At 40.2% G+C, this 26,389-nt stretch overlaps 1 protein-coding gene across 2 annotated transcripts; it reads left to right on the top strand.

Annotated features, from left to right (window-relative positions):
• Positions 1-15,530: 15,530 nt before the first annotated feature.
• On the top strand, positions 15,531-18,683 carry LOC110939814 (ATP-citrate synthase alpha chain protein 2). Of its 2 annotated transcripts, none has more exons than XM_022181381.2 (12): positions 15,531-15,794; positions 15,881-16,057; positions 16,152-16,313; positions 16,392-16,472; positions 16,799-16,850; positions 17,111-17,225; positions 17,298-17,379; positions 17,710-17,805; positions 17,880-17,981; positions 18,054-18,170; positions 18,272-18,388; positions 18,470-18,683. In XM_022181381.2, the coding sequence occupies exons 1-12, from the start codon at positions 15,696-15,698 to the stop codon at positions 18,533-18,535; spliced, it is 1,266 nt and encodes a 421-aa protein (XP_022037073.1). In that variant the 5' UTR covers positions 15,531-15,695; the 3' UTR covers positions 18,536-18,683. The 2 variants fall into 2 exon arrangements, with proteins under 2 accessions (XP_022037073.1, XP_022037075.1); XM_022181383.2 differs by having other exon boundaries at positions 15,533-15,838; positions 15,915-16,057.
• The last annotated feature ends 7,706 nt before the right edge of the window (positions 18,684-26,389 follow it).

A 26,389-nucleotide genomic window follows, 5' to 3' on the forward strand; every position in this document is an offset into this window, starting at 1 on the left:
AGTAGGCGCCGTCTGCCTTTTGTTCCATTTGCTGTCGTGAGCCGCGTAAGGCTTCGGCCTTGACATTTTCGGGCTTCAATGCTTCTACCTGAGCATTTCGTATCTGTGTAGGAAGGCTAGACTGAATCGTAAGCTGTAGCGCTCGCACGCGCTTCGGTAAGGTGTCCTTTCGACTGAGGGCATCAGCCACAACATTGGCTTTGCCTGGATGATACTTGATGGCGCATTCGTAATCGTTAAGTAACTCGACCCATCGTCGTTGACGCATATTCAAATCCTTCTGCTTAAGAATATGCTCGAGACTCCTGTGATCGGTGTAAATCGTGCACCTGGTACCGTACAGGTAGTGTCGCCATATCTTAAGCGCGAAAACAACAGCTCCCAGCTCTAAATCGTGCGTCGTGTAGTTCCGTTCGTGAACCTTGAGTTGACGAGAGGCGTAGGCAATAACTTTATCCCGCTGCATCAATACGCAACCCAGACCCTGTATTGATGCGTCACAATATACTACGAAGTCGTCTGTGCCCTCTGGCAATGAGAGGATAGGTGCGCTGCAAAGTCTATCCTTTAAGTGCTTAAAAGCAGTCTCCTGGGGCTCTCCCCAGCGATAGGTAACACCCTTCTGTGTCAGTAACGTAAGCGGCTGAGCAATCTTCGAGAAATCCTTGATAAACCGTCTGTAGTAACCTGCCAGACCCAAGAATTGGCGTATTTCCGTTGGCGTACTCGGTGCAGGCCAGTTTCTGATCGAAGCTACCTTGGATGGATCGACATGGATCCCATCCTTGTTCACTATGTGGCCTAAGAAGTGGACTTCACGAAGCCAGAAGTCGCATTTAGAAAGCTTGGCGTACAGCTGTTCCTTCCGAAGGAGTTCCAATATAAGGCGAAGATGCTGCTCGTGTTCCTCCTGACTCTTGGAGTAAATCAGAATGTCGTCGATGAACACTATGACGAACTTGTCGAGATAGGGTTTGCACACCCTGTTCATAAGATCCATAAATACCGCAGGCGCGTTCGTTAACCCGAACGGCATGACAAGAAACTCGTAGTGACCGTAACGTGTTCTGAATGCTGTCTTAGAGACGTCCTCATCCCGGACTCTCAGCTGATGATACCCAGACCTTAAGTCTATCTTCGAATAGTAGCACGACCCTTGCAACTGGTCGAACAAGTCGTCTATGCGTGGAAGAGGATAACGGTTCTTCACCGTCACCTTGTTGAGTTCACGGTAGTCGATGCACATCCTGAACGTACCGTCTTTCTTCTTCACGAAAAGTACTGGAGCTCCCCATGGCGAAGAGCTTGGACGAATGAAGCCCTTTTCCAAGAGCTCTTGCAGTTGCTTTGACAGTTCCTCCAATTCTGATGGAGCTAGACGATATGGTGCGCGAGCTATGGGTGCTGCTCCTGGAGCGAGCTCGATCTGAAATTCGACCTGACGATGAGGCGGTAAGCCAGGTAAGTCTTCAGGAAACACCTGAGGAAAGTCACGTACAACTGGAATATCCTCCAGTTTCTTTTCCTTTGCCGATCCGTCCGTAACGAGTGCCAGAATGGCAGTGTGCCCCTTTCGTAAGCATTTCTGAGCCTTCAAGAAAGAGATGATGCCGACCACTGCACCACTCTTGTCACCTTGAACTTCGAGAGGTTCCTGACCAGAACGAGGAATGCGAATAATCTTCTCGCTGCATAAGATTTCTGCCTGGTGTTGGGATAACCAATCCATTCCAATCACGACGTCGAAACTACCCAAAACTATGGGAATGAGATCGATAGAGAAAGCTTGACCAGCTAAGATAAGATTACAACCTTGAACTACGTGCGTGGCTTCTAGACTTTTACCGTTAGCTAACTCTACTACATGTTTGGTGGGTAAAAGGGTTGGTGCACGTTTTAGCAGTTGACACATTTTCACAGACATATAGCTTGTATCCGCACCCGAATCAAATAAAACAGTAACGTAAATATTGTCGAGGAGAAACTTACCCATAACAACGTTGGGGTCGTTCACTGCGTCGCCTCGACCTAGCACAAAAGCACGTCCCCTAGCTTCGTTGCCATTATTGTTGTTGTTCCCGCCGTTGTTGTTCCCGTTGCCCTGCTTGTTGTTGTTGCGATTCTGGTTCAACTGAGGGCAATCGCGTTTGAAGTGACCTTCAGCCCCACACTGGAAACATCCCCGGTTTCCACGCTGTGGCTGCTGTTGCGGCTGTGGGTTCTGTGGAGCGGATTGCTGAGGCTGCTGATTCTGATTTGCAGGCCGTGGACTCCTACAGTCTTTGGCCTCGTGACCCATCTTAAGACACCTTTGACAGCGACCCTTGTTACACGGGCCGTGGTGATGTCTGTGGCAATTGTAACACTTAGGCTGACTTCCCTGATATCTCCTCTGCCTGTGACCCCCAGAGGATTGCTGACTGGGACTTTGATAGTGGTCAATCTTCTGCTGCTGAGCTTGTGGCTGAACAGATGCTGAACCTTTACTAGAATCTCCTTCCCACTTTCTTTTGCTTTCGCTGGTAGTAGCAGGAGTAACTGATGGGGTAACTGTAGCAGTAGCGTTGACACGCTTAGGCAGTTTATTCTGATCCACTGCCTGATCGGTGATACGGTGAGCGAGACGCTGGATTTCCTGGATATTGTCGAGATTAGCCGAGGTAACATGGCTCTGGATCTCTGGCGCCAATCCCTTGAGATACATCTCAATGCGCTTGTATGGAGGGTCCACCATAGTTGGACATAACACGGCCAGCTCATTCGACCGTTTAGTATACGCTTCAATCTCCGATCCAACCATTTTCAGGTTATACAGCTCGTCTTCCAGCTTGTGAATGTCTTCACGCGTGCAATACTCACGCTTGATGAGTTCCTTGAAATCGTTCCATGGGGTGGCGTTAGCAGCTGCCAACCCTAAGATCTGGACTTGAGCATTCCACCAAGTCAGTGCTATTCCCTCCAAAGTACCGGTGGCAAACTTGACCTTGCGAGCCTCAGGGCACTCGCACATTTCGAATACTGATTCTAGCTTTTCAAACCAATGGAGGAGTCCCACTGCCCCCTCGGTGCCACTGAAAGAGTTTGGACGACAGTCCATGAAGTTCTTGAATGTGCAGACAGGCTGCTGCGCGTGTTGACCTATTGTGTACGAATAGGACGAAGTTAAATACGAGTGTTAATGTAGGATCTAAAGATCCTAGTGTGTCTATACTGCAGGATATACTACCTGCTTGAGCTGCTGCAACTGCCGCAGCAACTTGAGCTTGAACGAGAGCCTCTAGCTGGGCTTGTGTCATGTTGATTCTTCCAGACATGATCTTCATTGTAACAAGTAGCATAGGTAAGAATGGTTCGCGAATAGGGCGATGACAGAAAAGGGTAAGCACGTAGGGATTCTCATGCTATAGTATCATGTGTATCTAAACGTAATGCGAGCAAAGTTCTAAGCAATTCTAGCATACAGGCAGTAAACATAAACCTTATTACTTAGGATGTCGAGTCTTGCACGTGGAGCGAAGCGTCGTTGTGGATCGTTGAGAGCACTGTTCTGGTTATAGTCTGATTTTAATAAAAACGTTTTCCCATATTAAAACCAAGTTCTCTATAACCAATGGCTCTGATACCAATCTGTCACACCCCCAAAAATCCACACGCGGAGTAACACCGCTTGGAGGCGTGACATGACCAGGATCAAGCCATCAATCATATCAAACATAGCATTTAATAATAAAAGTAATTAATGTAAATCATCATGACATGATTGATGTTTCAAAACCAAACATCGTTCAAATAGCGGAAGCATAGTATGTAATCTCAAAATAGTTATACGAGTTATAAGTTCAGATAAAGTTCATGATCCGTATCCCACAACGACCTGCTCCTCCCTGTGCAAGCTCCATATTGTACCTAAGGTCCTGCAAGGCATGCAGCAAATAATCAACAAACTAGTTGAGCGAGTTCACAGAAAGTAAGTTTCATAACATAATGCATAAGTGTAGCTAGTGGGGGCTTCCCATACTAGTGTGTACTAAAGGTGGGGGCTTCCCAAACCTTGTGTTCATAATACTAGTGGGGGCTTCCCATGTTTATCCTGGCTAATGAGGGCTTCTCATTAACGGTACTTACTAGACTAACTTCCGACCATGTGTTCTTCTTTACCGAGAACAGGAAAACGTACAGGGTCACGTAGGCTTTACGTGACGTGCCCTTCCCCGAGGACATGGTACGCGTGGGGGCTACGTAGGCTTTACGCAGCGTGGCCTTCCGACCTGGAAGCCAGTAGATGGTATTGGGTTACGTAGGCTTTACGTAACGTGTCCTCCCGACCCGGGAGACAAATGGCAAACATACTGGGTTACGTAGGCTTTACGTAACGTGTCCTGACTAACCTGAGGACGATGGTCTATAGTCTAAAGGATGCGTAAGTACGAGTAATCATTCCATATTCAACATATCCAACCCAATTCCCAACCCGGGAATCCCATGCCTTGGCTGTGTGAACTCACCTTGATTTGCTCGGTATGCTAAGTAAGTGCTCACAGTTAATCAATCACGTCCGAACACAAAGTGGACTGGTGAAATTCTCGAGAGTTCTCGAGAGGGAGTAGGGCCTGCCGTCACGTACAAGATAGAGGAGGGAAGCTAGGGTTTTTCCTAGTTACAGTTTGTGTGAATATTAAATAAAAAAATCCCGAACTCACTAACTACTGGGCCGAAGCCCATGTGCTTTTCGCCGGCCATCCTAAAACGCTTGGTGTTTTCGGCTCTAGAGGTGTTTTCGTATAGGGGGGCTTGGCAAGGTTCCATTTACATTAAATAATACCTATTAACCATATTATTGATCATCAACTATTATTACCGGATATGTATGCACATACACCCATAACATACACACAACAAATCCACAATCAATACGTATATTGCACCTCAATTAAATATAGTGACACACTTTGCAAATAAGTATTAGGTTAAGTCGAATAAAGACCTTGGAAACTTGGGTTGTCACAATTTTCGTTTCCCAAACTCCATAAATTGTCGTAACTTAAATGTTAGAGCCGAAACCCTCAAAATTACGTCAGAAATTTATAATCGAGGCGCTCGTCCGTAGGTTGCGTTAATATCGCGTAAAACGTGTCGTTCATTGTTTCTGGTCCGCTTTGCAATCAGTTTTCAACTACGGGTAATAAAATTTGAAATCGAAGCTAAATATATCACAAAAATTCGGTTTGTAGGTAATACGCGTGTCTGATGTTTCCGTTTTGTTGTCGGTGCATTCCTACAGTAGCATTTTTCGTTCACGTTTGCGTGTTATGATGTTTAGAAGCGTGATTATTTCGAAAAACGAAATCCATAAGTTTAAATTATACGTATAAACTTCGTACTTGTCGGCATTGTCAGTAGTTTGTACGGTGTCAGTTCGTTATCGCTTAATATTCAGTAGATTTCACGAAAATCCTCATACGTGCACTGCAACATCCGATCAGCGTTCCTAGGCATACCAAGAGCCTAATTATGTTAATTCGTGCCTTAAACACTACTTATTATCGGCTTAAACATTTGTTAATCGTGTAATTAGAAGCCATTAAGTACCGGTTGTCACATTCTCCCCCTGTTGCAGAAATTTCGTCCTCGAAATTTAGTCTATTTTATCTCCTCAGAGTTGTGTCATTCCTAGGTAAGTCCGAATAGTATCAAAGTGAATGACCGCGTAATCGAATCAAGACTTGTTCAGATTACGTGATTGCAAGAACAATTTGCATCAATAGGAACCCAACGGTTTAACTGAGTTTGTTCTAGAAATCGATGTCAAGTGAACGAGATGTTGTGATACTATCACCAATGTGACAAGATTTACTGGGTTCATCAAAAGAGGAAATTCAACCAACGGAATTTAAAATGAACATTCACAAACTGCAAATCAATTTTTGAAACAATAGAATTTACTACCAACGGAATCTTGCGTTGGTTGTTGTATGATTGAAACTTGAATTCAACAAGTTCAAATAAATAGAATCATGAAAATGATTTGTCAACAATCAAACCGTAAAATGAATAAAATCAACGTGTTGAAATTATTGAATTGCAAAGATACACCGAAATGAAATACAACCGAACCCGGTGTATTATCGTCTTAATACATAGTTGCATCAAGACTATTTAAATGATGTGTCAAACGAAAAGCATATATAATTTCGCATGAGACGGCTGATCGTGATTAGCACAAGCTACAAGTTTAGATCGACGCCACAAGGTGTCGTAGTGAATGAGACAATTCAATAATAGCGGTGATCGAACAAGTATCACCTATGTTTTGCATGAAACACTCGATCATGATTAGCCCAAGCTACAAGTTTATACCGACACCACAAGGTGTCGTAGTGGATGTAACAATACAATAATAACGGTGAGCGAACAAGTATCACCGTGTGAGAAAACAGATGAAAGGATCAACAAAGTAAATCTGAATTGTTGTTTCAAACAAATCTGATAGGATTTTCAATTGATAATGTAACGAATAAATAATGTTTTTCGATCAAAGATGAAAGAGCACAAAATATCGCAAAACGTTCGATCGATGATGAATGATCCGTTAAGAGGTACACCGGAATATGACATAAATTCGTGTACCATTATCTTAACACACGATTGTGTTAAGATTGCTTTAATATGATAAATCAACAAGGCGGATTTAATATTAATAAACAAATAAATAATTAAATTCGTGCATGATGTGAGCAACGAGATTAGCGCAAGCTTCAAACTTGTGAAAAAAACGCCACCACAAGGTGATCGTGATCAAAGAAACGATTCAATGAAGTCGAAGACCAAACAAGCATGTTATGGTTCAAAGCAAATGAAGCGCTTGTTGGGATTATTTCGAATATGATGGCCTCAATCCATCATAGGGAATCTTGAATCAAATATATATTACGAGCAAGTTCAATCAATTGAACTTGGTTGAAACATAATCCAACAATGAATTCATGTATCAATAAGAAAGTTTCGACATGGCCACAACGAAAAAACCATGTAGGTAGCTTGAAAAGGAAAGGAGCTTCAACAAGTTTCGTTGACTCGATATCAAGAAGTCAACGCTTTGCAAAAATGAAATCATCCAAATCACAATGCAATAATCGACATAGCGAAACAATATTGAACGTTGATAAAGCAACAATTTCGAGTGAAGCCACATGCGTAACAAATAACGCATGTGTAACATATGACTTTGTCAAGAATTAAGCAAATTAGTATTCGCTATTATGAAAAAAAATCTCTGTGATGCAATGACCATTAGGGGGAGTAGAAATGCAAAAATCTACTCACTATATGCAAAAAGTCGAAATTTCAACAAAAGAAATTTAAGGACTTTACCTGGAAGTTCACTTGATGATTGGTTGTTATGTGACATTACCATAGAATGTTGTACGTAGCATAATCGCCATGAATGAAGTAGAGGGAATGCGAAGACATGTGACTTCTTTTGAAGCGCCAACAATTGTGAGTCTCCTTAGACTAAGTATCGACTGTTGTGAAATCTTGTTTTAACATACCTCAGCGTGACTCGTGTCATTTGCAAGATCACGTAGCAAAGTACTGCATTTCGGTTGTTGTTCTCCCGCTGACAGAATTAACATCATTGTTGTCGTGCCCAAGTGTGTTTTCCCCAAGGCCTTGCCTCGAAAATCGTGTGTGATGTACTTCGACATCCGCTGACGTATAGTTGCGCAATAGCGTTTCGTTCCATGTAGGTTACCTGCTCGGGTAAGTAAGGTAGCATAGACGACATAATATAATGGCGTTTGCCCGAGTTAATAGTCGCAGTTTCTAAGTGAGGACCTTTAATAAGTTTAGACATAAGTTTTCCGAAGGTCCTAAATGCATGTTATCAAAACTCTCAAAGTTTTGCTTACTGTATGTAATCGTTTCGTGTATCGTGTATCAAACGCAACTCTTGTGCATGTTTAAAATCAAAACAGTTGACTCATTGTTCTTGGCAACGGTTGGAACCCATATTCGAGTCTTAGGCGTTCTGTACGTGTTCAATTCTTGATATATACGTCCCCAGATGATAGTGAGGTTAAAGCCTAGGTATCTCTACAGAAACCTAATTCGCTGAAACCTATAGCTCTGATACCAATCTGTCACACCCCGAAATATCAGAGCTGGCGTGACTGGACTGGTATCTTCATTGCACAGCGGAAGCAAATAAGCTAAGACTTCTAAACAATGCACGCCCACTAAGTACTCGAAATCCCGTGGGTTCTCCTATTCCAACCGTTCCATAGTCTTAAAAATGCAACCTGAGAAAGAACATGCGAAAAAGTCAACATAAAGTTGAGCGAGGTCATAGTTTGTTTTGAAAAGATTTAAAATAAATCTTTTTGATAACCGGTTTCAAAGTTGTTGAGAAAATATAGTAAAATTATTTTCTTGGCATGATATATGAAAAATTGTGAGTCTAGCCCACAATAGTCTTTGTGCATTGCACGAGAGAGATTGGGCCGAGCCCAAACGAACCTTTGTAAGCAGGATCAGCGTGTCCTCTTACTTAGGTATAGTTTGAAAAACGTTACCAAAGTTTGTAAATCCATGTATTTGTGAGTTTACTTCAAATGAATCTTAAAAACATTTGAAAATCTGAGTATTAAAACTGGTATGTAAGCGTCTATGAACAGATCGTTAATGTTTTGCAAGGACATTAATATGTGTGGCGACATAGGAAGCACTCAACCCTAGCGGATTTCCCCCGGTCCACCCGGTTAGAACAACAAAAGCACTACATGGGTCACACAAGAACCCAAGAGTGGGGCTCGCTACACCCGATAGATCTACCACTTTTGCCCTCGGTCTTATACAAGATTAATGGCACTTAAGAGAGATTACTATTCGCTCACCTGATCTAGCAGTTCATTCCCTAGCTTAACCATACCCTAGTTAACGTATAATGTGAGAGTTATTCATGTCCTTGGGCCTCTGCCCATGTCCTTGGGCCTTTGCCCACGCCATTCGTGTTATTAAAACTCATGCATGTTTCGAAAAACACTAATGTTTTTATAAACCGGTATGTTTAGCATAATCTTTTCGTAAATCATTTGAGTTTGTTAAAATCATGTCGCAAAATGGTTTATAAATATGCAATATTCATTTATCGAAACCTTGTGTGATTTTGCAAAACTTGTATGTCTTTCCACCCCCGAAAACATTTTATAAAAATGTAAAACAGTAAAAAGTGGGGGTTATGAACTCACCTGTATATTCCTGTGCATAGCTAGCTAAATGTGATTCCGTAGTGTCATCCCACGAATGTGAACTCGCTAGCGTGCAACTAAAACATTCCTAATCAAGGAATAATTATAAGTTCTCTAGTTAAATCAACGTAGCTAAACTACGTGTCCGAGCTCTACCGAGTCGTTAACAAAACGACTCTCCGAAGGGGTTGTTATTTTGACTTAGAGTAACCAGTCTATGGTTATTTGATCCCGTTTATATTCGGATAAATCTAAGTCTTGAAAACGACTTAGTTTTCGAATGGTTTAGAACATGTATAAATTTATATATGTAGATATAAATATACTTACGGCGTCGTGTTAGTTGTTGCGATTAGAAATACGTAGAGGGATAGCGGTAAGTCTCGTTGAAGTCTTCGTAAGATGAGAATAAATAAATATATATATGGTACGACAATCTATCGTTGACGCTTGAAATAAATATAAAACATTATATTTATTTAATAAAATTACACGAAGTATCGATGGTGAAATAAATATACACAATTATATTTATATTAAATAATCGGCGAATAATAGTCGTTCGAAATAAATATAAACATTATATTCATTTGTAAAAGCGTTCGAAAGTATTGATGTTCGCAATAAGTATATACCTTATATCTGTTTGCAAAAGTGTCCGGGAGTATTGATATTCGAAATAAATACATACATTATATTTATTTTAAATGAGCATCGGGTTTCATTAGCTTATAACGTCGTCAAAATAAAGATATCTTTATATTCTTTATATTTATTTTATAACAAACCTCGGATCTCGTCAAGTGTCGTTTTTAAACTATAAATATGTTTTGTAATCCGGGGTTTTAACAAGAAACGGACAGAGTTTCCTCTGTTTTTGGACGATCCCGACAATCAAAGTGTCGATATTTTAAATCAAAACTCAACAATTTTCAACGACAATTCAATAATATAATCAATCTATATAAAATTTTTGTCGAGTATAATAAATGTAAACTAATTTATAAACGAAACGGTTCGAGCTCGGTCGCGTAACTACTAAATAAAATCTAACGTAACTAATTCGCTACGCTTAAAACTTTACCGGGTCCTTCGTGTTGACCGGGCGTTGACCTGTTTAACCGTTGTTGACTGAGTTTGACCAGTTGACTGTGTTGACCGGGCTTGACTCGGGTTCGACCGAGTCGACTGCACCAAATCTGATCCGAACAACCCATGGTTGACTCGAGTAGATCCTGAATAACCCGACACAGATCTGAAAACAACTCGAACCCGAAACCACACCAAATCTAAAACTGAACCACTCGTGTCTCCGAAACAAACTAGAAATCATCTGAATCAAAAAGTGGCACTCGAAATAAGAACCACCTCAGCTGCTGTAGACGGCGTGGCTCCGGTGGCCTCACCGCCGTCGGACCACCGCTGTTATTAAAATCATTTGAGATCGTCTTCAGCATCGAACAAAAAAAAATTAGTTCTCTGTCGATCAACACTTGACATATGAGAAATTTCAAATGAAAGAGAGTAGGAGGGTTTACCGGTGACTTTCGTCGAAATAAAATGACACCACCGCCGTCTCCTCCGTTGCCGCCGCCATCAACGGCGCCGCCGCTATCTCTCCGCTTCATATCTCTCTCTTTCTCTCCCTCTCTCTCTCTCTCTCTCGTCTGCAGCCGTCACTCACCACCACCCGATGATGGTGGTGGTGGTCTGTTTCGTCTATCGAGGGGGGGGTAGGTGTCTCGCCTGACCGGAATGAACCGCCGGCTCGTCGGCTCCTTGTGCCGGTTGCTTATCTGAGCTCGAGGGGGAGGGGAGGTGAGATGGATGGAACCTCTGTGTTTGGGTTGTGAATGAGAAGATGGGGGTTTGGGAGTTTTGGTGTTTGGGTTTTCCAATTGTTGAAGATGAACAGATGGATGGTTGTGTACGCAAATGTTTAGTCTAGCTAGGGTTTTCACAAACAAATGAACACCAAGTAGTATAATGTTTCTTATATATACTAGGTTTTTCCTAATGGGCTTGGGCCCAGGGCCCACAAGCCCGTAACTAGTGTTTTGAGCGGCCCGTTACGTTTATGAGGCCCATTTTCGTTTCCCAAACTCCATAAATTGTCGTAACTTAAATGTTAGAGCCGAAACCCTCAAAATTACGTCAGAAATTTATAATCGAGGCGCTCGTCCGTAGGTTGCGTTAATATCGCGTAAAACGTGTCGTTCATTGTTTCTGGTCCGCTTTGCAATCAGTTTTCAACTACGGGTAATAAAATTTGAAATCGAAGCTAAATATATCACAAAACTTCGGTTTGTTGGTAATACGCGTGTCTGATGTTTCCGTTTTGTTGTCGGTGCATTCCTACAGTAGCATTTTTCGTTCACGTTTGCGTGTTATGATGTTTAGAAGCGTGATTATTTCGAAAAACGAAATCCATAAGTTTAAATTATACGTATAAACTTCGTACTTGTCGGCATTGTCAGTAGTTTGTACGGTGTCAGTTCGTTATCGCTTAATATTCAGTAGATTTCACGAAAATCCTCATACGTGCACTACAACATCCGATCAGCGTTCCTAGGCATACCAAGAGCCTAATTATGTTAATTCGTGCCTTAGACACTACTTATTATCGGCTTAAACATTTGTTAATCGCGTAATTAGAAGCCATTAGGTACCGGTTGTCACAGAGGTGCCTTCGCTCCTAGGTGAGCTGGACAACTGACGATACGGGTCGGAAGGTCCTTGGTCGCTCATACTGTAAACTAACAAATAGTCAAATAACACACAACCATAAAATACAAATATGCACGTAGTTTCGTAATTTATTTCCTAACATATTAAATAATATCTTGGTGTCAGCAGGACACTTTTGTGGCCGAATCAGTGGCTTAGCTCTGATACCACTTTTGTCGCAACCCACGTCCCGTAACAACCCGGGAACGGGCGGCCACGGCCAGTTTTGGTGGTATCTAGGTTTGTCATTTTGGCAGCGGAAATTACATCAGGACCGTAGTTAGGAAATATTTTATCAGGGTAAAATACCACTCTTTTAATATATCAAACACATGGGAAAAACCCAAGTTTCAAGTACACACATTTTCATAGGGATAAACCCTATTTTATTTAATAAAACATCTCTTTATTTTTAGGTAACTTTATTGCCACTTTTCCAAGCCTTCAGTGCTGTCTAGCTGACTTCTATCTGGCTTTCACATTTTGTTACCTGAAACGCGTTTAAAAACATTTTGTCAGTGGGAAATACTGGTGAGTGAATCCCAGTTTAATCAAGTTTAATAAAGACCATTGTACAGTATTGAGGGCGTTCGCGCAATTACATTTGTTTCCATCTATTCAATTACCACCCACGGTACTATCAACCCGACTTGTGGTCATGTTACTCCTCGTAAGGCAATAACAAATTTTGTATAAAAAACCCCAACATACCGACGATAACTGTAGAATACAAATACTCAATAACTATTTAATATATTATTAATTAAGTGAGGTTTTGTAAAAACAGTTAACAAAAAGGAGATTACTCGCATTGCTGTCTTAGGTTTTCTTTAAGGGTTTCCTTGTGATTATCTATAATTTACACAAATGCACACGCGTTAGTATAATAACCCAATATTTATATTAACAATACCCTCCCCGAGATGGCATTCCAACGACCACGTCGGGCAGAACCACGACAGCCGTTACGGAACCCTGGATCAATCGGGCAACGTACCTAATACGTAACCGGGGTTATGATACTTACAACGGAGCAGAACTTCGTTATTTAGGGGGTATTAGGCCCGGAAATTACTTTAACTCTATAGAAATTCGAGAGAGAAAGAAAGGAATGAGCGAGTTCGACTGAAGACTGAAGGCCTCTATTTATAGGTGACCTTTCGCCTTCCCTCGGGGCCTGCGTAAGCCGAAGGATAGTCCTTCGCGGCCCGCGTAGTAGGTCTGTAGGGCCTAGCTTCGTCGATTCAACAATCTAGCTTCTCCGGGTGGCCTACCACGTGGCGGGCTGGGGTTTCGCCTGGTGGCACTATGTCGCGGCCCGCGTAAGACGTAGCCAAAGGCTACGCGGCCCGCGAGCGACTCCATTTTCTGCTTTTTAATTTAATTTTTAATTATATATTGTATTTTGGGCTCGGTTTTCGCATACGGGGTATGTTTTAAGACATATAAGGGCATTTTAAAATATATTAGGGTGTTGAAAATATTTTGGAGGGTTGTTATATTTCCTTTCTTTAACCTATATATATTACATATTTCCCCTCCCTAACCCATATATATTACATATTTCCCCATTTCATTAAAATTACTCTTATTGAATGACTATTTTACCCTTAATGAGTTATTAAATAAATATTTACATATTTCCCTGTCTAATATCATCATTCAATCACATATTTCCCCATTTTATTAAAATTACTCTTATTGAATGACTATTTTACCCTTAATGAGTTATTAAATAAATATTTACATATTTCCCTTTCTAATATCATCATTCAATCACATATTTCCCTAATTCATATAGTATTTCCCCAGTTCTTCTACTTGCTACTCTTCTCAAACAATACATACTCATAATTGTGTTGTGTTGTGACAATGAGACTAGAGTTGTTGAAAGAAGCTAGTGTACTTTAGAGAGAGGATTATGGGATGTTAATTTCTAGAGAGTGAGGTTAACAGCAGTGATTGGTGGTGGCGAGTCGCAAAAAGGGCAGAGAGAGACTCTAGGGAGGAAGAGAGATTTGAGAACGAGCAGAGTTTGAATTTGTAGTTTTTTAACAGTTACAGAATTTAAAGGAGATGAAATTTGAAGAGTTATATAAAATATAGAATACATCCAGATGTAGAACAATACTATGAAATATGGATCAAAAGAAATTACTTCCAATTACACTAAAACTTTAGGTTTCAAATTGCCTTTGAATATAACATAATGATACAACTATGAAGCCTCGAATCAATTAAGCTAATCCAAAATAAACAAAAGAAATATATAAATAAAAATTTCCTCAAATACAAGCTAATTCCTTTGGTGAGAGTCAACAGAACCTAGTTATGATTTATGTAACTAGTTGATTTCTCAAAGCAACCTACTTAAAGTTACAATCCACATCCTAAAGCACACCTGCAAGTAAATTCAGCATATAGACATGTTACAAACCAAAATCATTATCGATTTACAATCTAGAAGCCCTTGAAGAAATCCAACTATTAAAACAGTCAAAATTGAGATGGTTTCTTCAACTAAGTCCAAAAAAACTTTGCGAAATTCAGCTGCCGAAAAGAACAATGTTGGTGGCGTCTTCTTCTGCTCGTCTAGGGTTTGGTGTCGTCTCCTTTGGTGCCGTGTGCACTTTAACGATTATCAGGGGAAGGGGAAGAAGACCAACGAAGTCTGAAGTAGGGTTTGGCGTGGAGAGAGGAAAAGATTGTAGGAAGAAAAAGGGTAATTGAGTAATTTCTGAAAAAAGAGGAAATATGTAATTATTTTTCTTGTTTGGGAAATACGTAATAAGCCCTTTTAAAAGGGGGAAATATGTAAAAAGCGCAAAAACAAAATGATTATAGAAATTCACCTTTAAAAAAAGATAAATAATAAAACTTAAGACTATGGGGTATGGGGCGGGGTTGGGGCGTGGGTTGGAGAGAAACGCCCAAGTCACCACCCCGGGTGGGCTTGGGTTTGGACGTGGCCCCTTGGGCGAGAGTTTAAGACCGGGCGTGGGGCATGCTAGCGATCCTATGTGGCCGACTCTTATTGGCTTGTTGGCTAGGGCATAGCGGGCCATGTTTAAATTTTAAAATATACCTGGCCAAGCCACGCCCCGCCATACCCCACGGACACGTCACTCACCAGCGAAGGGCTCGAACTCCACATGTCAACCCATGCCTCAAATCCACGCCCCACCACACCCCATGTTCTTTTTTTTGAACGGCCAACGAATCCTCCAAATGGGCTACTGGCGAAATTCACCACATCGGGATACACTCGCCTTTCGAACCGGGGAAAACCCTCACCTAGGGCCAAAGCCCGTGAACACTCGCCCGAAGGCACGACAGTGCGGTGAGGTAAAACCCGCTCAGTTCAAGGATCGAACTAGCGATCACCGCTTACTCGCCTAGTCTCCCATCATCACCAGGTGCCGCAGAAACTAAATGCTAGGGGTAGGAATTGAACTTGAATCACTTGGAACACAAGATCTCTCCCTTACCACTCCACTAGCTCATTGGCCACACCCCATGTTCTAAATTCTAAAAGGAAATATCAAGTAATTTGTGTAGCATCATCATTCCTCGATCTACTCGCCAACTAACCACCCACCAATTAATTTTGTCTACCAACCAACTACCCGTCCTGCAATCAACCAGTTTTATCTTGTAAGCAAAGCCACAATCGTTTGTTTATACAAATTCAGATTCGTTGTAAAGATCCAGCAAGTAAGGATGGCGAGAAAGAAGATCAGAGAGTATGATTCCAAAAGGCTTTTGAAGGAAAATCTGAAAAGACTTGCAGGGATCGACCTACAGATTTGCTCTGCTCTGGTGGGAATTTAATATACATATGCTGTGTGGGTTTACTACTGCAGGTAAGTGTGATAATTTAGGTAAACATTGATTATTTTTTTTAGGTGAATGCATCCACAGACTTTACTGAGTTGACAGACAAGGAACCATGGCTTTCATCAACAAAGCTGGTTGTGAAACCTGATATGCTTTTTGGAAAGCGCGGCAAGAGTGGCTTGGTTGCCTTGAACTTAGATGTCGCCCAAGTTGCCGATTTTGTCAAAGCTCGTCTTGGTGTTGAGGTATTAGAATAATCTGGATTTTGTGTTCACTCGCATTAAATAGATGATTCAAAAAGTGTTTGTTGTATTCTTTCCTTTTGCCACATCTGTGTAGGTTGAGATGGGTGGATGTAAAGCACCAATAACAACATTTATTGTGGAACCATTTGTTCCACATGATGAAGAATATTATCTTTCTATTGTCTCTGAGAGGCTTGGTAGCACCATTAGCTTTTCAGAATGTGGTGGTATTGATATTGAAGAAAACTGGGAGAAGGTGAGTAGTTCATCATGACTCTAAAATAAAAGCTCTCAAATTTTACCTATTCATTATTGTTTTCTCATCCTAGTCCAGGTTAAGACCGTCTTTCTCCCAACCGATAAACCTATCACGCTAGAGACTTGTGCTCCATTAATTGCTACTCTCCCATTAGAGGTGGGTTACTTCCAGTCCTTCATTATAAATGACCAAAGGTGCTTGACCCCTTTCTTTTATTCTTGGTGTCAAAAACCATAACATACTATACCAAGGGTATGTATGTATGTATGTTTGATAAAGTTTTATGATTTAGCCTTGAGTCAAAGGCTGTCTGTCTGGACTTGGTTGTAATAGAAAAATTAAAATGTTGGTCTGATGCTGTTTGATAAGTGTTTTGACTGAAACGTGATTGTTTGATTAGTGTTTTCAAACCCACACACACACCCTATATGTTTGTAGCATGAATTTTGCATCTGATTGTATTCTTTTCATCATTAAACCAGGTTCGAGCTAGAATTGGAAATTTCATAATGGGTGTGTTTACTGTATTTCAAGGTATGCTACACAGATTTAAAAAATTGCTACTTTTTTTAGGAAAAGAGAGGGATTGTGTTCGTCTATTGATAATTCAAGAAACTAGGGGTCTTCACATCCATGTTATATATACTTTCTTGTGTCGGGGATCAATCATATTAGTACATGCTACTACCTAAACCTTCTAGTTTTTATCTCCAACAATTGAGATGAATTATTTTCTTTTGCCAGTTGTGTGCTTTAAGTTTTCACAATCACCCACTTGGTGTTTGTCTGGACAGATTTAGATTTTACTTTCCTAGAGATGAATCCATTTACGTTGGTTAACGGAGAGCCCTTCCCTTTGGATATGAGGGGAGAGTTGGATGACACTGCAGCATTTAAGAACTTCAAAAAGTATGCTTCGGTTGTTGATTCACATTCTATATTTTGGAATATAGCTATCTCAATATTTTTGCTTTCATATAGGTGGGGTAACATAGAGTTTCCATTACCATTTGGAAGGGTCCTAAGCTCTACGGAGAGCTTCATTCACACGTTAGATGAAAAGGTAAGCGCATACAATGTCTGACTGACGTTTTGGCCTCGCTTGCATCTTGTTGGCAATATGTTATTGATCATCAGTTCGTTTTATGGATTTCTTAATTTGGGCTGTATTTCATCTCAAACGGTTCAAACAAAAATTTCCGTTTTTAATGCATACAACTTCTTATAATACTGTTATTGAACCATACTCAGCACATTATTTAAATTATGAAAGTATTGGGAAAAAATAGACAATAATGAATGTAGGACATCCCTACTGGAACGATATGTTTCATGTGATACATTCCTTTCCATGTGGTTTCATATTTCTCATCATATTCTTTTTGGGTGACAGACTAGTGCTTCATTAAAGTTCACTGTGTTAAATCCTAAGGGACGGATATGGACGATGGTTGCTGGAGGTGGTGCTAGTGTAATATACGCAGATACAGTAAGTATTCCATATTCAAATTATTTCACCGCAAATAAAAATATTTAATATTACATGGTTCTCCAATAAGGTAGGTTGGAGATTTAGGCTATGCATCAGAACTTGGTAACTACGCAGAGTATAGTGGAGCTCCTAACGAGGAAGAGGTGTTGCAGTACGCTAGAATTGTGATAGATGTATGAGAATCCATTCTTGTTCTTTATTTTTTTAACATCTGGAATGAAGTAATAAACTCAAATTGTCTCCAGTGTGCTACTGCAGATCCTGATGGTCATAAAAGAGCCCTTCTAATTGGTGGAGGCATCGCTAACTTTACGGATGTGGCTGCCACTTTTAATGGGATTATCCGAGCTCTTAGGGAAAAGGTGGGTGTGGTTTTGAGGTTGCAATGGGTCAAATGGTTTTTTTTTTTTTTTTTTTTTTTTTTTTTTTTTTTTGTATTAAAATGGTTGTTATGATCATTTAGGAGTCAAAGTTGAAAGCCGCAAGAATGCACATATATGTTCGAAGAGGGGGTCCTAATTACCAGACTGGTTTGGCAAAGATGCGTGCATTGGGAGAGGAACTAGGAGTACCCCTGGAGGTATGAAGGATATTTAACTAAATACGATTATGCGATTGTGAGATGGGTTGGGTTGATCATGGTATATGTAATATTTTGTAGGTTTATGGACCTGAGGCTACGATGACGGGCATTTGCAAGGAAGCAATTGAATGCATAATGTCATAGGCATGATACCAATATTGGTGTTTATTGTTTCTATGACACCAGGAACAAAATTCTTAAATTTCAAATTCACTAGACGATCTTTTTAATACAAATTTGGTGTTTCAATTGAAATTGAAAGCAATGGTAAATATCTGTTTTACTTGGATAATCATTACATGATTATTTTGCATCACATGGGGTAGGTTCTTGCCAATGTTCCATATGGGGGGGTCTAATCCTCGAGCGCCAGCTTGGTTGGTCAGAAGGGAAGTACGAGGTTACCCATGGGCGACTTCCCTCCCTTGCCAAGGGTGATGTCCTGGTTTCCATGATTCACACCCCAACAAGGGGGTCTGGACGTGGCTATTGATACCATACATGCACAACGGAACAAGATATATCCATGAAAGCTCATCGTGTGAAGTCTATGATCATTTATGTCCAAACAAACTCGTGTCTAAGTTGCTAAATTAAAGTCTCGAAAAATGTTGGTTACTCATAAGTTTAAGACACAACGTGTAGAAAAAGTTGACTTGGATGGTATCTCGAGTTCCCCTGAATGCATACTTGAAAATAATACGCCAACTAAAAAGTTGGTTACTCATAGGTTTAAGACACATGTAGAGAAATTTATATAGCACGGTGGTTATTAAACAAGTTGACAATCAAATCTTGTATCCAGTCAAGCATATGTCTAATAAAGCCTATGCCCAGCAAAGCATAAGTCAACAAGCAAGAATATATGTCACAACAAACCGGTTCCAATGCCGCATGATGAGTTCAATCAGAGTTCATTTGAGCTGGTTCCCATGCGGTTCCCTACTTTTTTAGAGTTTCTCTAGTGAATCCACCTAAATATATTTATAACTGATAAAATAAATTTGTTCATTGAATCTTGTTTGCAAATGATCTTCCTTGCCAATCCCACTTTTCGGTCTGAAAAACCAGGATAGAAAAAATATTACAATAGCTATTAGTTCCAAGTATCGGTGGGTAACACATCAAGTGTCATTGATAGGTTTTTTAGAGTTTCGAAACGAAAAGTGAATCAAAGAAATTGTTGGCTCAAGTGGGTAAATCACACAACCTACAAACGATCGACTCCGGCTCAAATCTCCTTTCATACCAGAATTAAGATCTCTTTACGAGGGAATGAAGAAAAGAGTGTTTGGTTGGTTAAGGGAATGGAATTACCCATTCTAAAAGGCATTCAATTCCCTCAAAATCATTCCTTCCACCCCCATGTTTTTTTTTCCATTCCATCCCCTCTTGCACCATTCAACAACAACACCATAACCCACGACCTTCGCCACAACCATAACCCACGACCTTCGCCACAACCCACCACCGCCGCCACCCACCACCACCTCACCCCGATAGCCACCGCCGCCGCCACCCACTCACCACCGTTATCACCCACAGCTGCGACCAATCGCCAACGCCACTCGCCGCCGCCGCCCACCACCATCGTCGACGCCACCACCAACCGCCACCGCCGCCACCAACCGCCACCTTTGCTACCACCCACCACCAACGACCACCTTGTCGCCACCACCACTGTCGTCACCGCCGCACCGCCACTCGCCGCCGCCACCACCCATCGCCGACACCCACCACCGCCACCTATAACCACCCACAATCACTACCACCGACCACCACCACCACTCCACTAATTTTATTACTCCGTTTTTCTTGCCTACCGAACAATACACAATAATAATTCATTCCATTCATATGGTAACCAAACAAGACATAGAATGGTAATGATCCATTGCATTCCCTCGTCCATTCCATTACCTCGTCCATTCAATTCCTTCATCCATTCCATTACCCCATACCAAACAAACCTATTCTTTTTCCTTGGTGTAGGAATGTAATGGACCATTGTGAGAGAATTATAAAAGGGTGTTTGGTTCTCTATTTTACCCGATTCTCCCTCTACTTCAATTCCATAGCTAATATTGGGTCTGTTTTGGATTACGTATTTAAGTTCAAAAGGAAGGAGTTTCTAAAAAAGTGTTTGGGTTAACTTATGGCTTTTTCAGGGGTATAATGTGAAGTTCAACACAAAAGTCCTTTCTTTTTTGAGAAGTTACAATTTCTAACTTCTCAAAAATCCCCTTTTTCAATACAATTTAAAAATCATTGTAGAAGGACTTATAGCATTTACCAAACACTATAAAATAACTTATTAACTTTGATAAAGTCAATAAGTTAAAAGAGGTCCAAAATAAGCAATCCCAAACACCCTCGTCATATCCCCAAACAAAGAAGAGATTACGATCTAATATTGGTTATATATTCCCTCTTCAACATGGAACATCATCCCTATCGCCATTCACTAGTTTTCATCGTCGAAGTCATCAAACACGGAAGGTAAGTAATTGATTCGTAATCTACCATTTGTTTTATAATTTAGTAGAAAACATAGACATATACACAAAATACAGATTAATTGACAGTAAAAGTTAAAAATCCTTTATTCTAGTATATGCATAGACCCAAGAAGAGAACTTACATCGACAACAGTCGCAACAGGAGATTCTCTAAACTACTTCACCCAATGAAATTGTAAAGCACTCAGGCTAAGGGGTATGGGGACCGTCCCCCACCCCGTCGAGGCCCGACAACGCCGGCACACCGTGCCGCCCCCCTCCCCCCGGTCCCGTCCTAAACGTCTCATACTCGACGATGGCGACCAAGAAATTAAAGTGGGCCCCCCCTCCTAAAAGTAACCGTTAGAAATTAAAAAAAAATCCATTTTCCCCAAAAAGCAACGGTCAAAAAAAAAAAACAAATATATAAATTTCAAATCCATTTTCACCTCCATTCACCATTTTAACCCCATTTTCTCATCCCTCTCACTTTATTTTTATAAATCTTCTTCCACTTTTATAACCTTATACTCTACCATGGATCCCTTCAACAACCTGAACAACCCGAACAATCCAACCAACCCGAACAATCCCAACAACCCGACCCAACCGAATGTTTTCTCGGTTCCGGGATATTATCCGACGCTAGAACCGAACCAATTCTCGCAATACTCATCAAATGCCTTTGCCTCATTCCAACAATCACCGAACCAATTCGCTCAATTCTCTCAAAATCAAGCCCTTCAACAAATGATGATGCGGGGTGCTTTTAATTTCCCACCGAACCCGACGCCACACGTTCAACCCCAACCGATCCCGACGCAACCCGTTCAACAATCCGAACCCGACGACGATGTGGAGGTTGTTCCCGAAACCCAACAGCCTAAAGAAAAAGGCAAACAAAAAAAAAAGGCAAGCAAGTGGTGGGTGACAAACCGAAGGCGAAACCGTGGACGCCAATCGAAGAAGAAGCCTTAGCTAAGGCTTACATAGGCACGTCTACACACCCGACAAAAGGTTGGTATTTTTTTAAAGTTTATATATATTTTTTAAAGTTTATATTTTTCTTAACAGTTTATAATTTTTTTTTAAAGTTTATATATTTTTTTAAAGTTTATATTTTTCTTAACAGTTTATATATTTTGTTTAAAGTTTATATATTTTTTTTTAAAGTTTATCTTTTTGTTAACAGTTTATATATTTTTTTTAGAATTATAACTTTAGAATTATTTTGTTTGTTTTCTTTTTATAGGTAATAATCAAACGGGTGACGTGTTTTGGACCAAGGTTTTGGCGAAGTTCCTCGAGCTTATGGACCAAGGCCCGTATCGAGATATCGACTCAGTGTGATCAAAGTGGAGGAAAATGAACGGGTTCGTCAATTTACATTATTCCTAAAATATATACAAGTGGGCGTCGTAGTGGCATGAGCGACGAGGATGTGTTTAAACAAGCGTTGGAGAAGTATAAGGCGAACAATGGTAATACCAACTTTGCACACGTTCGCGAGTGGGAAGTTTTGAAAACGTACCAAAAATGGGCGCCGATTCCCAAAGAGGTGGAGATAGCGAAGCGGCAAAGGACATCGGAATCGGGTAATTATAGCGCCGGTGGATCGGACGCAAGGTGTCACATAAACTTAAATGATGACGCCGAGTTTGACGAAGAGGAATACGCCGTACATGAAGCGGAGCGTCCAACGAGCCGGGACAAATCAAAGAAGGAACGAGCGAAGGGGAAAGAAAAGGTAAAGGTGGACCCGAAGATGTAAGAGTTTATGGAACACTTTAAAACGTACACGGACGTCTCGGCCCAAAAGGCGAAGGCGAAGGAGCGGGCCGTTGAAGAAAAGACTCGTGTGGCGGAAGAAAAGTTACGCGAAAAGGTCCGATTGTCCAATGAGAAAATCCGAATTTCCGATGATAAGATTCGGCTCAAGGAATGGGAAATAATAACGATGGATGTCGATGAGTATCCCGAGCCGAAACGTTCGATGTTGAAAAAACTACAAACCGACATCATGAAGAAGCATCAAATTATTTAAGTCTATGTTTTTTTTATTAAGTCTATGTTTTTTTTATTAAGTTTATGTTTTTTTTTAAGTTTATGTAATGTGGTTTTAATATTAATGAAAATATTTTGTTAGTTTATTTGTTAAATGTTAAAAAAAAGTAGAAGATTAAAAAAATAAAAAAAACATAAAAGTGGTGGGGTAGGATCATCTAGGACCATCCTCCATACCCTCTAGTTTTGTGGGATGGACCATCCTTGGGAGGACTATGACGTGGCGCCTACGTGGCGGATCATCCTTCCTTGGAGGACCATCACCATACCCTCTAGCCTCACACCAGCGAATGCACAACCAAAATAGTCAGCAAACCGCATCAACTGTATATCTTGTTGTGCCTCAAATGAAGTCTATAAAAACGTTTACATATGTTCTAAACATTAGTTTTCTCGGAGTGTTATTATAAACATCACCAATTTTAAATTAAAATAGTGAATACATACAATAAACATCATACTAGGATTGAAACATTACAGAACCTTTGCCGGAAAAATAGAGGCTTTGGTTCTCTCCGATTACCTCCGCCGTTACAGAAGCACCATGACTACCCTAACCCCCTCATGTCTCCCCAATTGCAGCAGACATAACATCACTCTAGATCTATCAAAGTCGACTTCTTGTGTTGCTGAAAAGTAGGTGGTAGAGAGGAAGAAACCTAGGGTTTGTATATGTGAAAACATAACTTTTGTTGGTTGCTTTGGACTAAGATCTAGGCTTTGAGAGTGCTAATCAATGTTCCAATACCAATAATCGATGAAGAAAGGATTGGTAAATCAAGATTACACAAATCTGAAACACCAATCATCATAAAAAAATGGTGGAGGAGAGTGTTTTTTTAAACGAAAACTTCATTAAAACACGGCCAAACCCAAACCGGGCGACCACAACCACAAACTTACATAATTACAAATTTACACCAGTTCTCCCATGTAATGTTCCTCAGTATAGACCTATTTTTAAACCATAAAATCCCAACCGCCTTTATTTCGCTAATGATGTCTTCTATTCTGACCGGTTTGTTGTTGAATCTTAACCCGGTCCTTGCTCGCCACAGACTCTAGCAAGCAATCCTGATGATGCCTTTCAGAGCCTCAGCAGTCCCATCTTTTAATCCACTAGAATTATGATATTCTAACAAACCTCTAAACAAAAACGCGAAGATGCTAGCGATATTTGCACCATCTGCTAATTTGTTGCCACACAATTGAGGCAACTAAGCACAAACGGAATAAGTGCTCCACCGTCTCGTCCTCGAAGTCGGAAAAGGGTAGTTTGTATTAGTAATATTAATGCTTCTTTTAACCAGTTCCACGGCTGTAGGGATTTTGTTCATCTCAGCTCGCCAGATAAAAACGTTGCACTTAATCGGAAGCCCTTTGCACCAATCAACAACATAATAATTGTTGCTGCCACTACCATTATTCAGGAGGAGAGTGTTGAAAGGTGTGGAAGTAATCTAGGGTTAGGTTGGTGTGAGAAGGGAAAGATAATCAAAGAAGAAGAAAAAGGGAAGGGCGATAGATGAAAGATAGATTTAGTGTTTTATGAATCGTATGTGAAAGATAGAGAAACCTATTGCTGCTCAAAAATCAATTCTAACTCATCAAAATAATTTCCTAAATAAATGGCATGTGGCAAAGATGTTTTGCTTTAGTATAGGAGATAGAGTAGCTTAGATTTCGAATGTCAATTTCTTTTATCGTATCATTGCAATATGATTTATATGGCATAGATCGTGATGGTAAGCCTAACTCACGGTGCCTCATTGTAACACCTCGTAAAATCACGTCCAATGAAGTATTGACACGTGTAATGAACCCTAATGAAGTCAAACATTGAAATTTAGGGACTAATTTTTCGAAAAATCGAAAACTTTGATATTGAAAGGACTGGAAATGTTAGCATACCTAAAATAAGTTTCTAAATAACCTCTCACGATATTTACATTCACAAATGAGCCCCTTGGTGTCACACCCCAACCGATGGCGGAAACATCGGGATGAGACGAAGTGTGTAAAGATTGCTAGAGACGTCATAACACTATGTGACAATATTTAATTAAATTCAAGTTTCATTTCAAAACTAAATGTCATACAAAATTTTAAAGGAAATAACAACATTGTTTCAACAAGTAACATAACAACAAAGATAGATAAATTTAGGTGTGTATCTAGCCACCCTAAACTTGTTTCATCAATCATCCATACTTCAATAATCAACCTGCAACATGTATTAAAATAGAGTTTCAATGCAAAAGCAAAGAGCGAGTATACAAGTTTGTTTACATAGCATAATAGAATAAAAACTCATATCCAACATGAACATAATAAAATAGTTTCAGCCATGCTAGTTTACGCAGTCCAAGTGATAGCCCAAGTTTCCAATGCGTTAAAGTACCTAACCCAAAGTTTCACGGGAGGTTAATATGTCTCCTCCTAACAATACCCCTCGACTACAAATGGGGGAGGTGCATTACCCCTATAGCGCTACTATTGTTAAGGCGGAACTACACACAGGGATTAAACGTTCACATAGCACAAAATAGTCTCAAGTATCACAAGTTTCATGTTTAAATGGATAGAGCATGTTTCAAATAAGTTTCAAGTGTCAAGTGTGTTTAATATAGAATACATGTTGCACCCAAAGTGTAAAGGGGAAAAAGGGATCGAGTATACTCACATTGGTTGCGTACGAAGATTTGTTTAATTATCGCACGAGTAAAGATGGAGAAAAATCCGAAAGAACCAACAAGGCGATTATCCTAGATATTATAACATCATAACGCGATCAAATTGATATTTACAAGCTAGATAAAATTCCTAATATTTAAGGTTACGAATCGATTAAATACTATAATTTACCTCGTTAATAAATGTTATGTAAAGTTAAAATAGTTTGTTTATTAATTAACTTTAGAGTTTTAAAAAAAAAGGATATAAGGAGAATTTTCATTATTGAATTCAAGGTTTTTAAAAAGAAAAAGAATCTCAACATTCGAGCCAATGTACCATGCCTTCTGTCTTGCTTTTTTTTTTATGTTTATATTTTCATTTGATTATCAAATCCAGTTGTCATCTTCCTCATTCTTATGAAATCGACAGAAGACAACAAAAAAAGAACCACACCATTATTTTGATTTAATTTATGTACAAGTTACCATAATCATCTTCCTTATTTTTTTTTAAAAGAACAATGAGTATAATCTGGTATGAATGTTTGAATTCTTGTATTGTTTCTTAAAAAAAGAACTTCAACAACTCATAACAGAAAGAGAAACTAAAATGAATTGAAGGAAAAATTATACCGGAAGATGATGAACTGAGTTCCGACGTAACCCGACGAGTTACATAAATCCCGAAGGGCTCGGTTCACACCGGTAGAACCCCGGTGACGTCCAGATTGTTCCGGCAAGGGTGCGAGAGGTCCGAACGA

The sequence above is a fragment of the Helianthus annuus genome, chromosome 7, assembly GCF_002127325.2.
Source record: "Helianthus annuus cultivar XRQ/B chromosome 7, HanXRQr2.0-SUNRISE, whole genome shotgun sequence".
Taxonomy (NCBI): domain Eukaryota; kingdom Viridiplantae; phylum Streptophyta; class Magnoliopsida; order Asterales; family Asteraceae; genus Helianthus; species Helianthus annuus.

What these genes read in the sequence shown, in the direction of transcription:
- LOC110939814 (XM_022181381.2), top strand. Translation starts at nt 15,696, where the DNA reads ATGGCGAGAAAGAAGATCAGAGAGTATGATTCCAAAAGGCTTTTGAAG. An exon ending in TTGCTACTCTCCCATTAGAG is followed by an intron (nt 16,473 to 16,798) that starts GTGGGTTACTTC and finishes TCATTAAACCAG; the next exon opens with GTTCGAGCTAGAATTGGAAA. An exon ending in TGTGTTTACTGTATTTCAAG is followed by an intron (nt 16,851 to 17,110) that starts GTATGCTACACA and finishes TTGTCTGGACAG; the next exon opens with ATTTAGATTTTACTTTCCTA.